The 18,340-nt window shown below is 43.6% G+C and overlaps 1 protein-coding gene across 6 annotated transcripts in view; it reads right to left on the minus strand.

The window, feature by feature from the left end:
- Positions 1-279: 279 nt before the first annotated feature.
- Positions 280-18,340, minus strand: part of GYG1 (glycogenin 1) — a 33,766-nt gene continuing 15,705 nt past the window's right edge. For 4 of the 6 annotated variants that reach the window (XM_081008208.1, XM_081008210.1, XM_081008205.1 and 1 more), the window contains 4 exons: positions 9,177-9,303; positions 2,933-3,152; positions 1,347-1,397; positions 280-1,123 (listed from right to left, as the gene is read on the minus strand). In XM_081008208.1, the coding sequence (XP_080864334.1) occupies positions 938-1,123; positions 1,347-1,397; positions 2,933-3,152; positions 9,177-9,303 (584 nt within the window). In that variant the 3' untranslated portion in view covers positions 280-937. The remainder of the gene's footprint in view (positions 1,124-1,346; positions 1,398-2,932; positions 3,153-9,176; positions 9,304-18,340) is intronic. The other 2 variants (XM_081008206.1, XM_081008209.1) reach the window with 1 other exon arrangement.

Consider the following 18,340-nt stretch of genomic DNA (forward strand, 5'->3'; position numbering starts at 1 on the left):
CCCAATGGAACTCAAAAGACACATACATTTCCCATTCTCCTTCGTACCATATGCCACACCTATGATCTTACCATTACTATTTAGCATACTAAAGAGGAACACAGAACCAGTTTTAGCCCAGCAAAAATGTAATGCCGGAACAGCCCCTATAGCAGATGCTTTTCAGTAATATGTGAGGAAATCTTTCACAAGCTCTGCTCTGCAAGCTTATGCTGATGTTGAGCAGTAGGCTTGAGGGGGCAGTTTTTACTGCCACTTGACAAAAGTTGAGTAGTGCTATAGGTTTTACCATGATTTCTTTTATTGTGCATGTTCAGTGCCATTTTACAGGTTAACAGTTCAATGGTTTGCTAGTCCCAGAAGTACACAGAACTGAACAAAAGTATCTGCCATGCTATAGGTACTGTGCATAGAAGTCTGGTCAGAAGTCTTCCATAAGGCTGGAATCGACAGAAAAGCAATGTTTTTTTACACAGATTGCTGCTGCATGTTTTTTTGATGTCCTTACTGTAAGGCCCCTTCACTGTAGCTGCCTTAACCTCTAGTCTTTATTTTTACATAGCAAGCAAAACATGGTGGTTGGGGGTTTTTTTGGGGGGGGGTGAAAGGAAGAGGTAAAGCACAACAGTCCTATAGATGTAAGCCTGGAGTATCACGCCAGTCCAGTGTCCTGTTCCCAACAAGTTCTTTTACAGGTTTTGTGCAAGAGGAGAAGATCTGGCTACTGGACACATGATTGGCACAAGGATAAGGATTCATACTTAGAACAACAGCTTTTGCTCAGTTCTTACCTGCGGTACTGCCAACAGCCTTCAGCTGAGCAGTGGGCAAAGCTGCTAGCAAGTTTAATTTGACCCTATCTGACTTTCCTAGTTGCTATAGCTGTGAAACACGTCCTTGTATTGCTGTTGTCTGTAGAGCAGATACAAGTGCGTCTCTACTGGAGGTAGGTGTCAAGTTTTTTCTTGATGTTGTCAAAGCTGTCTGCTCCCATGTAGTCAGCCTGGCCCTGCTCCCATCTCTCTTTGCGCTCTTCTGAGGATATAGCTGGCGGTGACGGCGGTGAGTTTGGCACGGCTGCAGATGAAAGTGACAAGTGGGACACGGCCTCCGCTACCTCTTCCTGAAAAGAGAGAAGAATGAGTGGGAGAGGTACCACTGCATTGTTGTAAGAAGGGGTAAGGCGTAAAGCGACAGAGCAGCGGGTAGGAAAACCAACGAGAGATTCCCATGCAAAGCAGCAAGCACCATTTACACAATGAAGGAGCTGTAAAATAATGAAGGGCATATCCAAGTCAACGAGACAGCAGATGGGTAGTTTAGCAACAGGTGTAAGTTCTTCATACCTCTCTGCAGAAGCCACAAGAGAAAGCCAGTGTATAGACCAAGCCCGATAGCTGCAACAGTTCATTAGAAAGGTGAAATAGGGGAAACAGAAAGCATAGCTAAAGAACAGATCTTTCTGCAACCCAAAGGTACTGCACTTAACTACTGTTTTCTGTATACCAAGCTTAAGTGTTCAAAGCTGCACTGCATGCATGAGAAGCTAAAGCCAAGTAGTTTTGGCTAGCTAAGACAGGGTAAGACTAGAGTCATGACAGTTCTCGCTTATCATCATTGAGAATCTGCAGGTACACCTTTCTAGTTTTATTACAATACAAAAATCCAATATGGCAGGTACAACCCCACCATTAGAGATAAGCAGATCAACTGCCACTTCTGTTCGCATAAGGGAGCTGATAAAAAATTGCAAGCACATCCACATGAAAATCACTTTTTGACAAGTTTGCATATGTGGTGCTGCCAAGCACTGCAAACAACTTGAAGTGTCTGGAGGTTTCACACACGAGTCCTAAGCCACCTAAGTTTGAATCTTGCCGAATCTGGATGTTTAAAGGGCAATTTGGATGCCTACAAATTTCACTTCCAAAGTACACAAAAATGAGTGTTAAGAGGCAGAAAACTTGCTAGATCTGAAGTTAAAGAGAAAAATCCATTGGTATACAGAATCAAATGATGACTACTGGAGATGCAGGGCTGTATCCACCATAATTCACATTCCAGGTATGCCTATTGAAATTAATGGCCATGACTTAACTTGGGTCCATTTGTTTCAAAGGGTCTACCATTGAGTACAACCTAATTAGATACAACCCATAGTGCTCTGGACCACTTGCTTACAGAATGTTAAGTAGCAGTTAGAAAGTATTACCACCAAGCACTGTGCACGTGTGATTAACAGAGTTTTCAGTAAGCATTTTGTAATGATCCATGCCAAACAATTCAGTCTAGTGAGTTTCATATGGTTCAGGCCAGTCCCCATATAAGACCTCTCCAAATTGCAATAATGCAGTGTGAAGACAGCGGTTGCAGCCATCCGATCTACACCAATTTGTCTACACAGTCCAAAAATAATACAGCTGAATCTTGAAGATTCAAGGCTTACTATATTAACATTCAATCCTACTTTATGTGCATGCTTCCTGACCCCCTTTTCTTTAACAACCGTGTTAGCAAAAACTAGTATTAAACTGTAATATCTAGTAATACATTTTAGGGATGTGTGGGAGAAATGTTTAAAGAATCTGCTTACTGATCTCTTAATATAGGTAGGCCTGGCCCAGTTACTGTTTAGTTTGACCATTAGCACAGTCCAGAAGTGTTAAACTTATTCTGGTATCCAACCACTTGTTAACAGTTGCAGCTGCAAGCCAGTGTGCTGCATTAATTAAGGAAAAAGCTAACCCATTTTGGCTGAGGTCATTATCCCTAAGTAGCCTTGTGATTGCAGGACTGCAAGCTGTTTTTGTAGCAACCATGCTAGTTTCAGGCCAAGTAATGGCTTCCTCACAAGCGCAAAGAACGTGATCCTCCTACCCCCCACAACACAATTCTCCAGTTAAGGCAGGTTAAATACATTAAGGAGACCTACCGCCTTTACACCAGTAGCTGTATCTTTAACGACACCATGTTGATGTAGCAATGGCAAGATGTTTGTGACGAAGATGTCCCACCACATATTGAGAAACTCTGGATGAATTGCTGTGGGATCTTGAGCATCTTCTTTGACACTTTTTGCTTTGGAGTCATACGCGTAGTTCCACGGTTTCAGTCTTCCCAGGAAGTGAACCACTTTAGCATTTGTCCCAAACCTACAAAATCATAGTATTTTAAGAGTTGGAAGGCACCTGTCAGGAGAAGCTCTGCTTGATGGGCGGGCTGCAGAAGGGAGCACTTTGTCATGGCTCCTCCACACAGGAGTAAGCATACCTAATCCATTCTACAAAAAAGCAACTAACCTTTGTAAGCTGCTTTAAACTGATTTGATTTTTTTTAAAAAAGTATACCAAGACTAGAACTTCATTTTGTATGCATTAAATACAACAAACAATAGTAGCTGTTGTAAGAACACCAGAAAGCCACCACTACAGGGATTTCATCCAAGTATTAGGGCAATTGCTCAGCAGGAAACCCCATATGAAGTAAGAGGCTGCATATCACCATTTGAAACGTGAAATTTTGCACCGAGGCAACAATTCAGTGCCAATAGAAACACTGTTCTATGCCCTGTATAAAGTAGCACCTAGTCTGCATAATTCATTCTGCTTCAATTTGTCATGTGAATAGCAAAGAGGTATGCAAGTCATTAGGGCTCCTTCTGACAACCAAGCCTTCAATTGGCCCCATTCTAGCATCTAAACATTTTGCTAGTGTTCACACCGTATAGCATGGCAATACTGATTTGCAGCCTTAGGACTAGAACATTTTTTAAATAACCAGAGCATTAAATCCCTAAAATGCTGGATTTTATGCCAAATTTTGCACAGTTCCTGTGCTTCCACAGCATTACACAATAGAACTCCATCTTTACCATATATACAAATATATGAGTGATTAACAGTTTATCTATTCATAAGCAAAACTGAAAGACCCTGAAATAACATGGGTTGGGTGGGTTTTTTTTGCAAGTCTGTGGCTCCCTAGTTAGGTAGTAGTAGTTCAAAGACACTAAAGTGTAAGGGGACCAACAAGGATCTATCTGTGAGCTTCCAGAACTTAACACAATTTTCATTTGGTTTAGACTAGAGAGAATTCTAGTACAGTGGTACCTCGGGTTAAGTACTTAATTCGTTCCAGAGGTCTGTTCTTAACCTGAAGCACTTTAGCTAATGGGGCCTCCTGCTGCCGCCGCGCTGCTGGAGCCCGATTTCTGTTCTTATCCTGAAGCAAAGTTCTTAACCTGAAGCACTATTTCTGGGTTAGCGGAGTGTGTAACCTGAAGCGTATGTAACCTGAGGTACCACTGTATGTCCCATTGTAAGGACATGGAAAATATCTGGTCCCTATAGACTTATTTTTTCCCCTCCCCTAAGTTGGAAGTGAGAGCTGCCCATCAAAAACAATGGAGGAATGTAGCATTTTAGCACAGCAGTTACTGCATGCTAGCCAATATAGCACAAAGCTCATGCATGCAACCAAGTGCTGAATTTGGTCTGGTAGAGAGTCTTGACAAGTGGATTTGGGGGCAAAAATCCAAACCAGGTTTAGCCACATCTCTAACCTCCAATATGAGGGTACGTGATAGTTATTGGCATTTATTGGCAGGTTTAAAGCATTTTAGAATTTTGCCCTGCTGAAGGTGTCAGCTGAAAGGACAACTGGCTTGCTCAAGCAATTTTACGGCAAGTATCTTGGGAGACACTGGGCGACAAATGTGTGCCACCAAGCTAGGAAACCTCCCATCTAAATGGGAAAGTTTCAGAGGGAAGGAAGGAAGACCATATTTTTCCTCTTTCTCAAAACCTCCTGGTTTCAATATAGAGGGAACAACTATTTTCTGGGGGACTGCAGATGCGCGTGCCACTTTTGACTCCAGAAGTTGGGTGAAACGGGCTTACGTGTGACCACCGCAGTGCGCAATGACCCAGAACACAACCCCAGTGCCTGTAATACAAAATCCTGGCGGCCAGTCCCAAACCTAAGTCCTCAACAGGACAAAGCCTTCATAGAAGATTGGGGGGGGGGGGAATGGAACTGTCTTGTCTCTCCCTGTCAATCCACTATGAGTTCTAAATATTGTTAATAATAATAATAATTATTATTATTATTATTTATACCCCGCCCTCCCTGGCCAGAGCCGGGCTCAGGGTGGCTAACACCAGTAAAATTACAGTAAAAACATAATAGGAAAAAACCCCAATTTAAAATACAGGTTAAAATGCAATTTAAAATGCAGCCTCATTTTAAAAGTAGCCCATAGATCAAAACCATAAGGGGAGGGAAACATAAGGGTCAGACTGAGTCCAAAGCAAAGGCCAGGTGGAACAGCTCTGTCTTGCAGGCCCTGCGGAAAGATGTCAAGTCCCGCAGGGCCCTAGTCTCTTATGACAGAGCGTTCCACCAAGTCGGGGCCAATACTGAAAAGGCCCTGGCCCTAGTTGAGACCAATATAACTACCTTGCAACCAGGGACCTCCAAAATGCTGTTATTGTTATTTTATTGCAGGCCAAAGAGGCAACACCCATTACAGGCTGAAATTTTAGGTGTGTCTCATTGACACGTGATCATCAACACATGGGTCCTTTTGGACCAGAGAACAGGGGCATAATGCAAAATGGTCACTGCTATTATTGCAATGATCTGACGGAGGTCCCCAACTTTTCCTTTCTACTAGCAAAGCTGGGTGGGTAAATTGCCTGCTTGGAAGCAAAACAAGGCCACTCAGAAAAGAGGTGATTTCTACATAAAATCAGATGACTTCCTAGGTGTTAAAAAATACAGGTTTTATAGGGCTTGGTGAGTTTCCAAGATCTACAGAATATTGAGGATATGGAGGTAAGAAAAATACTATTTTTTTGTGAGCAAATGTATTTATTTATCCTTTTAAATTTGTGTCTGAAGATCTTACGGCAGTTAGCAGCAGAAAAATACAAAAATACCTATCCCGATGCCTGCCCTTTGGGAAGGAAACAAGATGTTCAATGGACCTGAAGTCAGGCAGAGCAAGTCTGGAGGTCAAGTCTAGGGTCAAGAGCAGTTAAGCCACTGAATATTGAAGCTTTCGGTTGAACGTAAAAAAAAAAAAAAAAAAAAAAAAAAGGAGACAGAATGGAAGGAATTTGCCTGCTTGAGCCCATGACTGCTTATAGTATCACAGGAGGCAAGCATGGGAAGAAGAATGCATATTCCAAGGTTAACACTCTTTCCCCCAGCAATGTAGCAACAATACAAGCTGAGAGGCTTGTTCCTGAGTGCTTTTGCTCTAAAGCATAATGAGGAAAGGTTTAGGGCTAGATGGAAGGGAAAAGATGTCCTCTGCAAACCCCGTGCAGTACTATATAGGGCACCTTTTCCAGGTTAAAGTACCGAAAAAGAAGAAAAGAAATGTTATTTAAAAAGGCTTTTCAATTCTGACTTCTCATCTCTAAGTTGCTTTGGTCGTTTCACATGACAGTTTGCATCAGGGTTATTTATACAGTTCACTAGTCTAGGAGATACTTAAATAATTTTACTATAGGGAGTTAGGCCTGCAGCTGGTTGTAGATTCTGGATGAAATTATTATCCCCTCCCTTGTTGACTTCTAGCAGAGTTATAGAATGATTTGGACAATCAATCTGTCTGTCTGTCTGTCTGTCTGTCTGTCTCTCTCTCTGTGTGTACACTGAATAGCCAAAGTCAAGCTCAGAGCAATGGAGGGGCAGAGGCCGAACTAGAAAGGCAGCCTATTTGGGGTATGTGGGAAGATTGAATGAGCTGTTAGGTATACATCAGGTCAACTTAGTAGACTTCTAATGGGCAACTCATTTGCCAAGTTAACATGCATTCTAGGCCTGCCGTATAGTAATTTGATCCCATTTGTCCACTGCCAACTGCCTTTTTGCCTGAGCAAAATGCTAAGTTAGCTACCTGAACCTATTTGGAACCCTGACATCACTGCTTGAAGGATTTTATTTAAGAGGCTGAGGTTTGCACCTGTTTTTGATAAATCCCCTTTTCCATTCTAAAAAGCCAGCAGATTAGATGTGATCATAACAGGGTTTAAAATGTCATTCATTCCGTGAGCTGTAACTGCTTGGCACAGCTTGAATCCCCTGGGTGGGGACATCTTGTGTTCAGATTCATTCTCCCTGAAAGCCACAAGTTTCCCAGAGACTCAGGCTTTCAAGCTGTCACTTGAACGGGCAGAGGAACGGCCTTGGGTCCACCAAAAGCAGAGACAACAAACCTGACCTCAAAACAGAAAGGAGGTGAATCATAGGAACCAGGTATCACATGATTCAAGTAAGTCAACAGCTTAAAGACACAACACCACAATACCATACACTGAGCCAGATATTCTCTCCACCAACCACTCAGTACTATGTATTCATTCCAGTTTGCATGGACTTCCAAGAATAAGTCTTCTAATTTTAACTTGACAGTGCTTCATATGATGCTGCGATCACAAGACATTTTGAACCTGAGCCACCGAACACACTGCTTACGTTAGCTGCTCCACAGAACTCTAGTTACTTGATGTTGCCTGGAGACTTGCTCATACAAATCGCTCATTAACTTCTGGATATATGAGTGGCATGGGTTAAGATATTTACTTAAACCTTACAATTTCCAGGGAGAATTTAAATCTGGACTCTTGACGCCTGGCATCATAAAGAAATAATTTAGGCTACATCAGGGTTGGGAAATAGATACACTATGCTGTATATGTTTTTGACTAAGACTGTATGGTCTGTGGCTCTCGTCAAAGGGACTTAAGGCTACGATCCTATACTCATTTACCTGAGAGTAAATCAATTGAACTAACAGGGCTTACTTCTGAATAGACCCATAGAGGCTGGCACTGTAAGTTTTAAATGTAGGATGCGACTATTGTGCATCGTGTCTACTCAAAGGAAACAAAACACACACACACACACACACACACACACACACACACACACACAGTGCCTCAGTGTCCAACAGCTCACAATACAGTGGTACCTCTGGATACGAACATCTCTGGTTGCGTATCCTTCAGGATGTGAACACAGCAAACCCAGAAGTATTTTTCCAGGTTTCGCCACATGCGCATGCGCAGAAACGGTTCCGCGGGTTGTGGAAACCTTGGGATCCAACTGGAGCTCTGGAATGGATCCCATCCGCAACCAGAGGTACCACTGTATTTCCTGAAGTCCTAGACTATCTTAATATTACCTTTTAAAGAAGGCATTCTCATTCCTTTTCCAAAGGATTTTACAGAGTACCCATATTGCATTTCTGTAGGGACACGGCAATACCCACTTGCCCGCACGATCAGAGGTGGCAACTGAACAGAGCCATTTGTTGTTCTAGCCTATTTCTCTCCCAGCAGTGGGTGGGGTGGGGGGTTGAAAGCAAGCCTCTCCAACAGTCATGTTGGCACTCATTCTCAAGCAAATGTGGACTACATTTGTGGAGGTTTTAGACAATTGGGATGTATTCAAAAGCGGCTTATGTCTTGCATTAGCGGTCCTTTCTGTACTGTGACGGTAGGAGAGCTCCTATACTAAGGGTGGGGTGACCATCCCTGGGTCACAGGGGATGCAGTTTTAGGATGGGTATTAGCTTTGGAAGGAGCAGGGTCATGGGCACCTCCCACATGGACCAGGGGTTTCAACATTCCATGTCATGGATGTAAAGTAGCCACACTACAGGACCTCCATGCTATGGAGGAACATCAGGACAAGTGCTCAGAACAAAGATCAGGAAGCAGGTGAAGCCGTCTTACAACTCCTGTTCTTCCTGGCCACTGGGCTAGGCTGGCTGGGGCCAATGGTTTCCCAGTCCTGCCTTTAAAGTTAAGACATTATATTTGTTGTAAACACAGTTGGCCCAGATGGCTGTTGCAAGATAAAGGAGTGGAAAAGACCTCACACAATCCACCCCCAGCTGTAATCAACATAGCTTAGGTATTTAATTTAGAACAGATTGAAGTCTACTAGCAAAGTCAGACTTACAAATAACTTCCTGTCCTAAATGAGGTATGAACACTTTAATATCAACAGGTTCTCGTTTCGACTATATTTGCTCTTGCTTGGTGGCACCTTGCAAGAACAAGCACAGACCAGACTGGTCTCCACTTTGGAAACAGCCTTCACATAACATGAACAGGAGAAACCACCTATGTAAGTTGATTTTATACATTTTGTCCACTTACGCTTTAAATGCTGGGAGATAGGAGTAGATCGAAATACTGCTTAAGTTATAAATAAATGGCAGGTGCTTGCTGATGTCTGTAGTTGCCCAGCTGCTGAAGAAAGTGTTTAATAAACCCTGGTCCCCACCTGAAAGAGAGACATGATAAGGGTTTAACAGGGGCCATGACAATGCATAATTGAGCAACCCAATAACAAGAACTCTAAGTGCTAGTTGTCCCCTTGTCTAATCAAGATGTGTGCAAGCACCAGTGACTCATGAGTTTGTATTCTTGCCTCCAAACTGCTGGCATTTTACCCAAGGCAATTGCTTCAGTGACCTGAGAAGGGGTTGTGTGTGTCATACAGTACGCCTTCAGATTATTTTGCAGTGTGGAAAGCAATAGATAGATGTCACAGGGCCTTGTGTGTTGTGCAACTCAGCCTAGCCAATTCTGGAGAGAAGCAAGGCAGCAACTATGATACGGTGGTGCCTCTGGTTATGAACTTAATTCGTTCAGGAGGTCCATTCTTAACCCAAAACAGTTCTTAACCTGAGGTAACACTTTAGCTAATGGGGTATCCCGCTGCCACCGGTGCACGATTTCTGTTCTCATCCTGGGGCAAAGTCCGATGTACTACTTCCGGGTTAGCAGAGTCTATAACCCAAAGTGTTTGTAACCCGAGGCACCACTGTATTGTCAAAGTGGTGTATTGCCCTTAAGTGAGGGGTTTTATTTATGTATTCATTCAGTCAATTTATATACCACCCTTTATAATATTGTACACCGCCCTGGGATCTTCTGATAAACACATCACAGAACATCAATGATAAAAACGTAATAAAAAACATACTGACAGTCTAATAATAAAATAGTCATAACAACAGCCCCCCCCCCCCACGCCATTGATTATTTAATAGCCTGGGTAAAGAGAATGTTTTTGCCTGGTGCATAAAGACATGTTGTAATGGCACCAGGTGAGCCTCTCTGGGGAGAGCATTCCACAATCTGGGAGCCACCACAGAAAAGGCCAGTTCCTTTGTTGCCACCCTCTGGACTTCTCTAGGATGGGGGACATAGAGATGGGCCTCAGATGACAAGTGCAGGGTCTGGGTCGGTTCATACAAGGCAAGGTGATCCTTAAGATATTGAGGAGGTACCTGGAGGTAGGCTGTATGAATTGTGCATTGATTTGTAATGATTTGTTGGGTCTCTGGACCGTAATAAAGATTGATTGATTGATATTGAGGTCCTGAGCTCTGTAAGGCTTTATAGGCACTTTGAATTGAGTCCAGAAACTAATTGGCAGCCAGTGCAGTTGTGCCAGGATTGGTGCTATATGCTCAAACCGTCTTATTCTGGTGAGCAATCTGGCCATTGCATTTTGCACCAATTCAAGTTTCCGAACCGTCTTCAGAGGCAGCCCCATGTATGACATATTGCAAGTGTTATGGACACCAACTTTTAATTAGTTAGAAAAATCTATAAAAATTTTTTAATTGAAACACGATCTTAAGAGGTGTATGTAAGAAAATCAATAAAGCAGATAAATGTCAGAAGCACACTTTTAAAAACAAACATACAAAACTAAATCAGAGTTCTGGTGAAAGAAAAGAGTTTCCAGCAGGCATCAAAAACACCTGGAGATGTCTACATAACATCACTAAGCAGAGAGTTCCAAAACATAGGTGTTACCATGCTGAAAGCTCAACTCTTTGCAAATGTAGAATGAGCATTATATGACATTTCTAAAAAGCACATGTTCCACAGATCAAAGCTGTCAGATAGGCACAAATGGGACCAAGCAGTCCCTCAGGTAAACAGGTCCCAAATACTTAATGCAGTTGCTCCAGTGACCCAATTAATGACTGTGTTCAGAACTAGAGCCAAAGCCACAGCAAAACTTGGCAGACCCAAGCAGATTTTGTATGCCTGAGACAGAGCTAGGACAGAAATGTCTGGGTTTTAGGTGTAGCCTGGGAAAAATGAAGTTCATGGCTTTTCAGGCATCCATAATCGTTACAACAGTTGTTACTATTTGGATCAATAAAATACTGGCAGACAGCAGCTATTATTATTATTATTATTATTATTATTATTAGTCAATGGTCAGGGATGATGAGTGTTGTAATCTAATGACTTCTGGAGGGCCACAGGTTCCCCACTCCACATCAAATGACAACTGCTCAGATCCATTTCAGTTTAAGGCAGCAGGAATTCTAGATACTTTTAACATTTCATTTACACAAGGAGACACAAACTGTCCACACTACTTAGAAGCCCAGGACTGCAATACTTCAAGGACCGCCTCTCTCTATATGAACCAACCTGCACCTTGCGATCATCACCCGAGGCCCTTCTTCGTGTGCCTCCTTCACGAGAGGTCTGGAGGGGGGCAACACAAGAACGGGCCTTTTCTGCAATGGCTCCCCGTTTGTGGAATGTTCTCCATAGGGAGGCTTGCTTGGCGCCTTCACTACATATCTTTAGGCACCAGGCAAAAACATTCCTCTTCTCCCAGGCATTTGTCTAATCAGACCAGGGGTCAGCAACCTTTTTCAGCTGTGGGCCAGTCCACCATCCCTCAGACCATGTGGTGGGCCGGACGAGATATATATATATATATATATATATATATATATATATATATTGGGGGGAGAACAAATTCCTACACCCAGAGATGCATTTTAAATAAAAGCACACATTCTACTCATGTAAAAACACGCTGATTCCCAGACCATCCATGGGCTGGATTGAGAAGGCGATTGGGCTGCATCTGGCCCCTGGGCCTTAGGTTGCCTAATCCTGTTTTAAACACACTCTGTGTGTGTGGTGGGGGTATTTTTTGTTTGTTTGTTACTATTTTTGTGGTTTTATATTGTAAACCACCTTGTGATCCTTGGGTGAAGGACAGAATATAATTTTTAATAATAAGAAGAACCACCACCACCTATAAGTTATTGGATGTATTGGTTCTGGACACTTAACCCATAAATTCTGACTTTGTCAGCTGTATGCCTGCTGGAAATAATGTCATTTCTGAACTCTGTAGTAGCAAACATATCCAACTGTTTGGTGTTTGAAGTTTTAAGCCCAATGCCCTTTTATGTAGCTGAACTATTCCTCTAAAGAGGTGCATTGCATTGTTTTTTCTCATTAGCAGCAGAAAGATTCGTGAAACGGAATTCTTTCCATATGCTTCTTTTTAAAGAGGCAGATTGAAGTATACTAGGATTGCTTTCTACAGACTCAAGATTACTACTTATACAAGATTATCAAATTCTTACTGAAGTTCTGGTTCAGTCCTTCTTGTATCAAGTTTGTAATCTAGATTCAGGGCTACTTGCTGGCAATGATTTCACAAAGCTAGGAAAGAAAAGCCCCTAGACACTGCACACATTTCTAAAGAAATAACAGCTTCATTTCTATTTCTAGTTCCCACAGCAGAAATGTCACTTGAGGTTTGCTTTCAAATGTGCCATGGTTAGCATCAGAGTTTACCCATTATAATGTTTCCACTTCGAATGAAATTCAACACACTTGCTTCTCTCTCTCCCTCCCTCCCTCCCCCAGATAAATTCAAAACTATCTTATTATGCCAAAGCCAAATGAGTGAAATACAGTTAGAAAGAACACAACACTTCTACTTGTGTTTTGTTCCAGACAAAACACCATGAAATCACTATTCTTCTTACAAGCCTTCTCGTATCCATGCCAGCTCTACTGGTGCCAGTGCTTAAGTTACAGCACAGACAGTAAAGTGATTCAAAAGTATAGTCCCAAATAACTCTTGCTATTTGACATGGGTACTTTATTTTGCACTCCCTGTTATTTTTCATTCATTGGAACAAATGCATCTGATGGAAAGCAACTGAAATCAGGACAAGAACTGCCTCCTAGGACTTGCTCTTAGCTTCCACTGACCAATGCAAGCAATTCTGAAAGTTAGAAAGTAACTTTAGCAGCAAGTTTAATCTATGAGAATGCAGCCCTAGAATGCTTTCCCCCCTGCTCCAGACTAGCTAGGATTGCATTCCCATGGTAATCCATTCATGGTGGTGTCAGTATCTAGTCTGCATGTATATTTTATAGCAAACTGAAGCCAATTCAACTGTGCAGCTATGAACAGAAGCAAAGCTTTTGCTTCTAAGTAGTGTAAATAGCCTTTCCCTAGGCAGAGTTCCCATGTACTTGAACCATCCAATATAATAGCAAAGAACAACCATCATCTTCACCATTACCTACACAGAGAATTTTGTTAAAGAACAAAAGCATTCCATCACAAGCAGCAGAGTTTAGCCTTGTTAACAATGAAAATGATGCTATACAAACAAGCAAGCAAGCTCAGGGGTGTCACCCAATGTGGAATGTCTAATTTGTGTGACTTCTTGAGCCCTGGAGGCTCTTTCCTACTGCACTCTCTTGCTTGCAATACATTGTGGCCCTGTTGGGTGTGCCCATGCAAGTGGTCAGCCTAAGCAAGAAAGGCTTATAAATAAATGCATCCTTATCTCCTAGCAAAAGGGTTTCCCTTCAAGGTTCAAGCAAGCCTAGCGCACCTTCACATTAAGCTAGCCTTCCCCAGGTGATTCTGCTTCCCCAAGTTCAGGTTCTCTTTTTTCCAACAAATACTCAATATCCCATACTTTTTGAGCATACTCAAGTTCACACTGGACTTTCATTGGGGGGTCCCCCATTCTTTTTAACTTTTGCAAATGTCAGGGGTGCCCTTCTACAATAATTCTGTTCACTACAGCAATTGTGAAGCCACCATTGGGCAAGCATGATGAACAACAAACCTCTCCCCACACAATCTTTACGATGTGGAAGTTAGCAAGGATGGTCCTAGCAACTGCTTGGTGATCCTGGTCATCTCCCCATGTCTGAAGCTGGGAGGAAGGTTGCAGAACCAAGGCACCTGGGGGCTGGAAACTGGCAGCTGATCTTCCCCGACAGCCTTTTCAGTTTGCTTGGTCACTGCTGCCTGAAGGTGCTCCAAACATCTTTGCTTGAGCTACTACTATGCTTCCTTCCCCATCAGCTCTTACAGTAGAGGCTGCCTAACGGCACTCGAGGCAACTTCAAGCTGGAACACAACCTGCCTGGAAAAGGCTGGAGTGTGCAAATGTTTGACTTGGCAACACAAATAGTAACTTTTCCCTCTTGTTTCCCATTATCTCCAGTCTTTTCTCTACCCAAGTTCACTCTTAGAAGCAGTAATTACCTTTTGGTCCATCCAATCCTATAATGGATGTTTGAACCCTTGTGTTAAGTAGCATGGCTGAAGATATTTGTTTTAGAGTGGTCTGAATGGGAAATTTTTCATCTCTACCACTCTTTGCCTGAAATTGAATTGGTTCCAAAATAAATAAACGACTGAAGCCTTTAGAAGCATTTTGAAGACCTGGAATACCATTTTAACCTTCTTAGTATGTACACTGAGAGTTAGTGGGATTTAGTAGGACAGTGGAGACCATGGTTCATATCTCCAATCACCCAGGAAGCTGGTTGCGATTCCTTGGGCCCATCACCTTCCTTTCCCACAGGCTAATCTACTTAACAGGTTTGTTGTAAAGATAAAAAAATAGGGAGTGGGGACAATGTTTGCTACCTTGAATTTCTTGGAGGAAAATGGGATATCATGCAATATGATGAGAAGGGAGATATAAACACATAACAGAAACTATTTTAACATTTTGTTTAAAAGCTTGGCTGACGTATTTATAATGGTGAAATATTATTCCCGCAACAGGATTCAACAAGTCAATCCCGGGTGATTTGTTAGATGTATTAGCCAGGGACGAGGGGGCAAGTATTCAAAAGGCAGGAGTGAACTTGAAACGCAACCTCCCCCTGCTCAAATAAGCTGTCTGAAGCTATATATAACATAGCTCTACCCCTCTGAGTTGTAGCTGCAGACGGCAGTGCTCAACTTCCATTGACAAGGCAGCTGCATCTTTCTCCTTATCTGCATCTTTGGAGATAAGGCGTAAATCAGGCTTCCTCAACCTCGGCCCTCCAGATGTTTCAAGACTACAATTCCCATCATCCCTGACCACTGGTCCTGCTAGCTAGGTCTCATGGGAGTTGTAGGCCAAAAACATCTGGAGGGCCGAGTTTGAGGAAGCCTGGCAAAAATGCCTTCCAGCCTTAATCTGACAATTCATTGCAAAGAACTCCATGAGCAGGTACAGTGAGGGGGGGAAAGTATTTGATCCCCTGCTAAATTTGCCTGCTTGCCTTCTGACGAAGAAATGACCAGTCCATAATTTTAATGGTAGGTTTATTGTAGCTGTGAGAGACAGAATAACAAGAAAACCCTCAGAAACCCAGAAGACAAAAGTCAGAGATTGATGTGCATTATAATGAGTGAAATAAGTATTTGACCCCTTTGCAAAATATGACTTAGTACTTGGTGGCAAAACCCTTGTTGGCAGTTACAGAGGTCAGACATTTCTTGTAAGTGGCCACCAGGTTTGCACACATCTCAGGAGGTGTTTTGTCCCACTCCTCTTTACAGATCCTCTCCAAGTCAGTAAGATTTTGAGGCTGATGTGTAGCTACTCAAACCTTCAGCTCCCTCCACATTCGATGGGATGAAGGTCTAGAGACTGGCTAGGCCACTCTAGGACCTTAATGTGCTTTTTCCTGAGCCGCTCCTTTTTTGCCCTGGCCGTGTGTTTTGGGTCATTGTCATGCTGGAATACCCATCCTTGACCCATTTTCAATGCCCTGGCTGAGGAAAGGAGGTGGCTCACCCAAGATTTGACGATACATGGTCCCGTCCATCGTCCCTTCAATGCGGTGAAAGTGTCCTGTCCCCTTAGCAGAAAAACACCCCCAAAGCATAATATGTCCCCCTCCATGTTTGACAGTGGAGATTGTGTTCTTGGGGTCGTAGGCAGCATTCCTCCTCCTCCAAACACGGCGAGTTGAGCTGATGCCAAAGAGCTCAATTTTGGTCTCATCTGACCACAACACTTTCACCCAGTTCTCCTCTGGGTCATTCAGATGTGCATTGGCAAACTGCAGACAGGCCTGTACATGTGCTGTCTTGAGCAAGGGGACCTTGCGGCCTTTGCAAGATCTCAGTCCTTCACGGCGTAGTGTGTTACCAACTGTTTTCATGGGGACTATGGTCCCAGCTGCCCTGAGATCATTGACAAGTTCCCCCCCTGTGTAGTTCTGGGCTGCTTCATCACTGTTCTCCTGATCATTGCAATTCCACGAGATGAAATCTTGCATGGAGCCCCAGACCAAGAGAGGTGGACAGTTATTTTGTGTTTCTTCCATTTGTGAATTATTGCACAATTATTCATTTGTGAATTATTGCACAAGTTGTTTCCTAGTTCTGCTGGATCTCTCAGCGGCGTTTGATACAATCGACCATAACATCCTTCTGGACCGTCTTGAGGGTCTGGGAGCACTGTCATACAGTGGTTCCACTCCTTCCTCCTGGGCCGTGTTCAGAAAGTGGTGGTGGGGGATGAGTGTTCAGACCCCTGGGCTCTCACTTGTGGGGTGCCTCAGGGTTCTGTCCTCTCCCCCATGCTTTTCAACATCTACATGCAGCCGCTGGGAGAGATCATCAGGGGGTTTGGGCTGGGTGTTCATCAGTATGCGGATGATACCCAGCTCTACCTCTCTTTCAAATCAGAACCAGTGAAGGCGGTGATGGTCCTGTGTGAGTGTCTGGAGGCGGTTGGTGGATGGATGGCGGCTAACAGATTGAGATTGAATCCTGACAAGACAGAAGTACTGTTTCTAGGGGGACAGGAGGCGGGCAGGTGTGGAGGATTCCCTGATCCTGAATGGGGTAACTGTGCCCCTGAAGGACCAGGTGTGCAGCCTGGGAGTCATTTTGGACTCACAGCTGTCCATGGAGGCACAGGTTAAATCCGTGTCCAGGGCAGCTGTGTACCAGCTCCATCTGGTATGCAGGCTGAGACCCTATCTGCCTGCGGACTGCCTCTCCAGAGTGGTGCATGCTCTGGTTATCTCCCGCTTGGACTACTGCAATGCGCTCTACGTGGGGCTACCTTTGAAGGTGACCCGGAAACTACAACTAATCCAGAACGCAGCAGCCAGACTGGTGACTGGGAGCAGCCGCCGAGACCATATATCACCGGTCTTGAAAGACCTACATTGGCTCCCAGTACGTTTCCGAGCACAATTCAAACTGTTGGTGCTGACCTTTAAAGCCCTAAACGGCCTCGGTCCAGTATACCTGAAGGAGCATCTCCACCCCCATCGTTCTACCCGGACACTGAGGTCCAGCACCGAGGGCCTTCTGGCAGTTCCCTCACTGCGAGAAGCCAAGTTACAGGGAACCAGGCAGAGGGCCTTCTCGGTAGTGGCGCCCTCCCTGTGGAACGCCCTCCCACCAGATGTCAAAGAGAACAACTACCACCAGACTTTTAGAAGACATCTGAAGGCAGCCCTGTTTAGGGAAGCTTTTAATGTTTGATGTATCCCAGTATTTTAATATTCTTTTGGAAGCTGCCCAGAGTGGCTGGGGAAACCCAGCCAGATGGGCGGGGTATAAATAATAAATTATTATTATTATTATTATTGTCACCTTCTCACCAAGCTGCTTGGCAATAGTCTTGTAGCCCAGTCCAGCTTGTGCAGGTCTACAATCTTGTCCCTGACATCCTTGGACAGCTCTTTGGTTATGGTCATGGTGGCTACTTTGGAATCTGCTGGATTGCTTGCTTCTGTCGACAGGTGTCTTTTGTACAGGTACTGTAACAAGCTGGGATTACAGGTAAGACCTCTCCCTTACAGCAGGTGCTTCTAATCTCAGCTCGTTACATAGTGAAGATACCAAGTAGCCTGACATCTGGCTGGTTGATAGGGGATCAAATACTTATTTCACTTATTATAATGCACATCAATCTCTGACCTCTGTCTTCTGGGTTTCTGGGGGTTTTCCAGTTGTTATTTTGTCTCTCACAGCTGCAATAAACCTACCATTAATATTATAGACTGATCATTTCTTCCTCAGAGGGCAAACGGGCAAATTTAGCAGGGGATCAAATACTTCCCCCCCCTCACTGTATTCTGGGTGACTATAGAGGGTTTGAAAATGTGGTACCCCACTTCCTGCTATGGGTGCATTATGCAAAAGGCACTACGGCACTCCCAACTCTCTACATGCTAGTTTTGGCACTGGTTTTTCCACA

The sequence above is a fragment of the Podarcis pityusensis genome (assembly GCF_964106645.2).
Source record: "Podarcis pityusensis genome assembly, chromosome: 5".
Taxonomy (NCBI): domain Eukaryota; kingdom Metazoa; phylum Chordata; class Lepidosauria; order Squamata; family Lacertidae; genus Podarcis; species Podarcis pityusensis.